The sequence below is a fragment of the Sinocyclocheilus rhinocerous genome, unplaced genomic scaffold (assembly GCF_001515625.1).
Source record: "Sinocyclocheilus rhinocerous isolate Xijiao unplaced genomic scaffold, SAMN03320098_v1.1 scaffold861, whole genome shotgun sequence".
Classification (NCBI taxonomy): Eukaryota; Metazoa; Chordata; class Actinopteri; order Cypriniformes; family Cyprinidae; genus Sinocyclocheilus; species Sinocyclocheilus rhinocerous.
The window spans coordinates 114,064-121,212 of record NW_015640043.1 but is presented as its reverse complement, the minus strand read 5'-3'; the positions used below and the strand labels follow the sequence as shown (position 1 = coordinate 121,212).

The 7,149-nt window shown below is 37.1% G+C and overlaps 1 protein-coding gene across 1 annotated transcript in view; it reads right to left on the bottom strand.

Moving 5' to 3' along the window:
- The window catches only part of LOC107752338 (formin-binding protein 4-like), a 15,003-nt gene that overhangs the window by 4,585 nt on the left and 3,269 nt on the right, over positions 1–7,149 (bottom strand). The window contains exons 6-12 of the mRNA XM_016568289.1: positions 6,072–6,171; positions 5,638–5,964; positions 5,233–5,437; positions 5,032–5,123; positions 2,030–2,134; positions 1,697–1,830; positions 669–842 (exon numbers count right to left, since the gene is read on the bottom strand). Coding sequence (XP_016423775.1) covers positions 669–842; positions 1,697–1,830; positions 2,030–2,134; positions 5,032–5,123; positions 5,233–5,437; positions 5,638–5,964; positions 6,072–6,171 — 1,137 coding nt within the window. The remainder of the gene's footprint in view (positions 1–668; positions 843–1,696; positions 1,831–2,029; positions 2,135–5,031; positions 5,124–5,232; positions 5,438–5,637; positions 5,965–6,071; positions 6,172–7,149) is intronic.

Here is a 7,149-nt window from a genome sequence, read left to right as displayed (position 1 = left end):
AATAAACTAAACATTTAGAATTTTTACCTCAGTATGTTTGTTCTGTGAGTTTCTTTATGTGTGCCGTACGCTCATTTGATTTGATTTCTCCATGAAAGTCTCTCACAGAGACAGGCAGCACGAGCCTCAACAGCGCGACATTGATAATAGAAATACACTATCAATTATCAATCGCTGTTTAAGCTGAATGTAATAAAATCAGAAGAATCATTTGCGCGTTTTGATGCGTGATTATATTTTGTCACTTAAGTTTTAATCAAGTTATTAGTCCTGTCGGGCAAGTACAATTCTCAAGCCATTTTTCAGTAAACTTGCATGAACCCATTTATAGTAGTTCGGAGGCTGGACAGCGAGCTGGTGTTCGACTGTATTCTGTAACCGCAATTCTCTCTGATGACGCGGTAACTACAGCGGAGAAAAAGTACTCTCAATGGACACTCACTGGGTCCGTCAGACTGGAGAAATGTTTGTGGTAATGTGACCAAAAATATTTAAGACCTACTGAATCTGAATTTAAGACATTTTAAGACTTTTTAAGGCCTTATTTTAGGAAAACTTTATTTAAGACATTTTAAGACTTTTTAAGGACCCGCGGCCACCCTGTCTAATATTCAACTCATTGTATGCATAAACTGAAATTTTAATTCATATTTAAAAGATGTCATCACCCACAACCCTTACCTGTTATAGCACCAGTTGTTTCTGTAGATGGTTGGCTAGTGTCTCCGAGGCCAGAAGTGGGCGGCGGGGGCGACTTGGCTTCCTCATTCTCCTCCACAACTGGAAACTCCCACTGGGAAGCGTTGGTCCTCTCGTTCACATAAAAGTACCGCCTGTTCTCTCTAGAGGTGGAGAAACAAACACACAGTAGTGTCTTAGCTACTGTTCCCTCAACTGATTTCAAGGTCATGAGACCATTGGAGAGTCAAAGGAAAGTGGGGCTCTAGTTCCCTAATGAGGGAATGTTGAACTGGGCTTCATTGGGAGCCCAGAGGAGAAGCCAGATTAGAAGGGGTGCACTGATAATGAACCCACCTTATTCTCTAAGAAAAAACATGGCAAAAAAATAGAGAAATATCCAATCCTGAAAAGCTTACAGACATTATTACAAATCACTTCGTCTCAATTGTCATGGCAATACTCACACTGACAGTGACAAAACCCCTCCGCTAGATGCCTTAAGGTAGGCATCTTCAACAGAGGGTAAAAGACAACATTTTTAATGAACAGTCATCAATAGTGTGCATGGAAAAGAAATCCAGTAAAACAATGAAATAGATTGGTCTGACCTTCAGGCTCCGAGGGTAAGGCATCGTCTTCCTTTACTGATGCTCGTGTGACACGCTGCTTCCAAGTGGTCACTCTGTGTCACTCATTTCTCCCATCATTTTGGGGGCAGTCCTGTAAAGTTCAAAGCTCTCGCACGCGCAACCACCTTCCTAACACTTTAGACTGACTTTGAGGGGAGGAGATGGGGCCCAAATCTTTGGTGGTCAGGCTGGCTCTTTAGAGACGCTCCCTTATCAGGATTACCTCCTGTCTTAATCCGTGCTCGTAAACACTCCCCAGTAATACAACCAAGTGCAAATCAGTTGCGCATTTGCCATAGCAGCGGAAGCAGTGTCAATCGTCACATGAGGAGGGGGACTTTTAGAGAGGGGGAGTGATAAGGATGTGAAAGGAAAGGAGCGCGTACCTGTCCCAGTGGCAGGACCAGCCTTTGGGAGTGGCGTTAAGTTCGTAATGTTTTATGTGCTCGGCAGCTTCCTGCAGCCTGCGCCGGAGATAGTTTCCGTTCAGAGCACCCTCTCGCCAGTCTGAGATCCGCGTCTGGTGGAAGGGAAATATTGACAGCATACAGTATATAAAACGGTTTAAATGTTATTTGCTAATGTATACACAATAACAATATTATCTGTATGCATTGTATATATTAACCTTTATTATAATATTGTTATTTAATATTGTTATTTGTTTTATTTATATAGCATGAATAGCACTTATGATCTTTATATCAGTGTTTTCTTACCTCCGTTTGCAGCAACAGCAGTTGAAAGTTCGAGATGACTTTCTTGTCGATTCCCAAAAACTCCATTTTGTTGGTGAGTGTGTTAGCAAGCTCTCCAATCTGAAACTAAAGGAGGCAAGACCAACAACTTTTAATCTATCACATAACATTTCATATTACCAGTAACTGTAACTTGTAGATAATATTCATACTCTAAATATTCCTCAAAGTAGTGTAACTAAGAGGTATACCTGAAGTAGGGTTGTAACGGTATGAGATTTTCACGGTATGATAATAGTCTCAGAAAACATCACGGTTATCACGGTATATATTAAACAATCATTCTTATCAGTAACAATGACTCTTAAAAGAACAAGAACAAGTTATTTGAGTGAACAAATCCTTTATTACAACAAACTTGAAACCATTTTAATGAAAGTATTGAAGTCTCCCTTCTGAATAAATTAATTAGAATATTATTATTGTTGTTATTATAACTTTGAAGTACATTGTACAATGCTAATGTATTTCTGTCATAATTTCAAATTAAATTGAATTTATTTTGACGGGTTGTAGCGGACCTTTGAGTTTTGGAGTGTATTTGACAATGGTTTTTCTCAAATAAAACTAGGAAATGTTTATTTACGTTTTCTCTCAGAGCAGCTCTGCTGACGTTCAAGTTTATGTATCTTAGACGCTGAAAACACTATTTATGTATGCATACTTCAGTATGTAGTAGATAAAACGGCGTCACTCAGAGACACGCAGAAACAAGCAGATTATTTATATAGCAGTATCTTTGCGCTTTAATATTCACAGACACTATCATAACTACTTTTGATTTATCCATCCATCCGATTGCGTGTTTTACGTGACATCCTCGTCATACTGTAAATTCCATGTTCAGACTGCACCGGGATTCCCTCTGCATCACAGAAATCATACGGCCTTAACTTATAACTTGCTATTAATGCGACATACCTTTATCTGCACGGAGGGATGGTGTACGCGAATATGAGCGAAGATGTTGGATGTATTGCCTGCTTTTGCAGCCACTTTGCGTCCACATTTTTTGCAAATTGAATCCGTCTTCAAGGACAACCCCGCATTCGTTTTTTTTTTATATATCCGAAGTATTCCCATACTGCAGATATTAACTTTTTTTTTGGCGGGATGGAGATTAGATATTATCTCTGTCTCTGTCATTTTTATCCGCTGCACGTGCGTGTAAGCAGCCAAATGAATGCAGAGTGAAGCAACCGAGCGGAAATAAGTTGAATGTGCGCTGGTGTGATTTTTTTTCATTCATTTTTTTTTTTTAAACCGTAGATATGCAAATGTTTACGGTATGATAACAGTGCATGTTCAAACCGTGATAAACCACCATACCGGTATATCGTTACAACCCTAACCTGAAGTTCTATAAATATAATACGAAAAATGCTCTTTGCTGCTCATTTTATTTCTGTAATCGTGACCTTTTTTTGCACTGAAATAAGATAGTCAACGGAAAAACAGGTAAAACAAGACTTGATTTTGATTTTAGGAAATTAATACTATTATTTAGCAATAGGGTTGGGTATCGAAAACCGGTTCCATTTTAGAACCGGTTCCAAATGTCCAAGAACCGGGTATTCGATAAGACGCGTGCATTTCGATTCTGCTTAACGATTCCTGCGTTTGCATTTTAATGTGATTAAAAACGATTTATGTGCAGGAACGGAAAGAACTTGCGCCCTATTTGCGTGCAGCGCACACGAAGCGCAAGCACAGAGAACAGAGGTCACGATACGGGTTCCCGGTTTGTGTCCGTTCTCGAACCCTTCCATGTATTTCAGCTGTAGAAAAGGTTGTTCCGGGCCGAAAATTGACTTCTGTCATATTTGTCTACCAATATGCAGAAAACTACATCAGTATATCATAAACATATGATATTGCTTATTGATTTGTTTGTTCCTATCTTATTACTGACTGTTTACTTGTCTTTAACACTTTAATATTTGAAATTTATATTAATCTAGTTGTTTTTGCTGTGGTATCTTTTTTTTTTAAAGCATAGGCAAAATTCCTCTTGCAGTGTTCTGTAGGCTGCTGATTTTTGCTCGTGTTATTCAGCTGCAACAGAATGCTTTGTAAAAAGACAGAATAAATGTTTGACATCTAAATGTTTGACTTAATTTTTTTTATATTGGATTTTTTATCTTATTGGAATCGAAACTAGGAATCGATAAGAATCGGAATCGATAAAACTCAAACGATACCCAACCCTATTTAGCAACGATGCATTAAATTGATCAAAATTGACAGTAAAGACATTTGTTATAATGTTACAAAAGACTTCTTTTTCAAATATTTTGAACTTTCTACTCAAAGAATCCTGGAAAAAAAATGTACCACTGTTTCCACAAAAAAATTAAGCAGCACAGCTGTTTAACATTGATAAATGTTTCTTGAGCACCAATTGATTTCTGAAAGATCATGTTATACTAGTTTTATATTTGAAGAAATTTCCACAATTGATTCTCCAATTTTCCTGTTTTTTTACTGTAACAATGCTTTGAAACAATCTGTATTGTATAAAGTGCTATAGAAATAAATGTGACTTGACTTTGCCATCACAGAAATAAATTACATTAAGATACATTAATGTACATGCATAAAATAATGTACCTACATATGAACATACATACTATGCACCAAAATGAAAATTCTGGGCTGAAACCCAAACTGTAATGATTGTAATTGTAATGATACTGAATTTAAAAAACACAAGCTAATGAAATAACCACACTTTTATTGAAAGTAACACAAAGAATTGGACAGAAAATATCTGGCGGGCCATATATTTTCAGCCATTTTCCTCTTTCCACCGAAAATGGCATTATATATATACACATCACATATATATATATATATATATGTTGTGAGCACTAGATCAGTACAAAAGCAATAAAAGCAGAAGTGTGTATTAAAGAAAAAATGGTCGATTTTTTATTACATTGACTTCAATTCATTTCAATTACCTTGAGGTCCTCTTCTTCCTTTTGAAGAGCTTTGGATACAGACTTCTCCTTTTCATCTTCCTCTCCTAGCTTCTCAGCGGTTTTGGAATGTGCTTGAAACACAAAATGTTCAATAAGTCAATAATTCCTGATGCACAAAACCTAATTTCTGTCAAATTAATTACATTTCTAAGCACTTATGTAATTACTGCCAATCTTTACCATTGTCTGAGTGCTCTGGAGTGGCCCATCCTGCCTTGTCTGAGCCCCGGCTGCTCGAGTCAGGACTTGGCGCACGGTGGAAAGACGTCTTCCATTTGTTCTTCTTCAAAAGTAAATGACTTTTTGGCCCATCCTGACTTGCTTCGGAACAGGGGCTCGAACCACCGGCACTGCCGTCACCTTCCTCCAAGGCACGAAGCTCAGCCTGCAGACCAACAATTACTTTCAATACCACCATTTCACAAAAGAAACTGTATATAACTTTAAAGAAACATCCATTCATTTAAAATACTTGCTTAATTAGGCATGAAATTAGACTAAGATGATGACTGCATAATCATATATATATATATGAAATGTTACTATAATATAGACTAATGAGTTATTTCTAATGAAGCAACTCACTTTTTTCCTCTCTAGTGCTAGTTCTAGTTCCATGGTGTCCTCTTCTGCCTCCTCCTCCCTGTCAGAAGACTCTGCGGAGTGGTTCCTGCTGCGCTGGTTACTCTGGCTGTCCGCATCTCGGAGAGCTGGGGAGTCCAAAGATGGAGTGCCTTCGCCTTCTACTTCCTGGGCCGCTTCTACAGTCTCCTCCATTGCCAGCACCTTCTTTCTCCACTTCTCCTCTGCCTCCTTAACCTCTTCTGGGATAAGAGGAGCTAGGAGAGTAGCTGCAACCCCTCTCCTCTCTTCTTCCTCGCTGGTCAAAGCCACGACACTCTCAATTACTTCCTGTGTGGATAAAGGATGCAGAATTTTACAAATAACTAAAGAAGTTAATTCCAAGCAGTTTTCCCAACTCATGCAGTTGAGGGCGAAGTCATACAAAAAATTCTTGCCTTCTTTTTGGTTTCGTTTTTAGATGCAGGAGCAGCTGCAACAGACTGCTGCTCAGTATAACCGCTATGATTTGCCACACCATTGCCATTTACAGACGAACTGTGGAAAATAACAGACACACAAATATATAAAATTCATTAATATACATTATAAATTATAATATAGCAGAATGTGTTAATATTAATATGATTAGGGATGTAACGATTAACCGCGAGTCGGTTGAAAATCGATTCAAATATGTGACGATTCAAATCGGTTGAGATGCTAAACAAATCGCGATTCATTTAGGTGTTGGAGTTTATATGAATGTATGTCTGAGGGGAACTTACTGTCTTTAGAAAAGTTTAGATGGTATTTTTTCTATTCATCTTCTGTATAATGCATATTAAAGTTTATAAGTGCAGCGCTGCTTTGTTTACAGCGGAAACCAAGGAAGCGCTTTAAGCGCCACCTGCTGGCAAAGAGTGCATCTGCGTCTCATTCAGCTCCTCTGCTGTTTCATGCAGATATTTTTATGTATAGTTTCACAAAACTGAAGTCAAACCATTCTGTTTTTGCTTCAAATTTCAAAATTATACAACTTAATTTAGATTAAAAACTGCTCATGTTGCATGTATGCAGCATCTTTGTTTGGATCATGATTAATTTTAATCTCTAATTTTAAATGGAAAGAGCACAGACAAAACCTTAGTTTGTTTATATGAAGTGATTTTTTTATTTGTGTTACTTATTTGATTTGGGGCTTGTTTTAAAATTTCAATTCAGTTTTATTTACATTTACATTATATTAAAATTTTGTTATTTAGCAGATGCTTTTATCCAAAGCGACTTACAAATGAGGACAATAGAAGCAATCAAAACCAACAAAAGAGCAGTAATATGCAAGTGCTATATTAGTATATTATTATAGTATTATATTTCAATTTCACAAAGAAATGTGCAACATTTTGTCCAAGCAATAATAAAAGAACACATTTAATTTATAATTTGTCTTAAATCTCATTTTGTAAAAAAAAAAAAAATCAATTGTGAATCGAATCGAATCGTGAAATCAAAACCGTGAATCGAATCGAATCG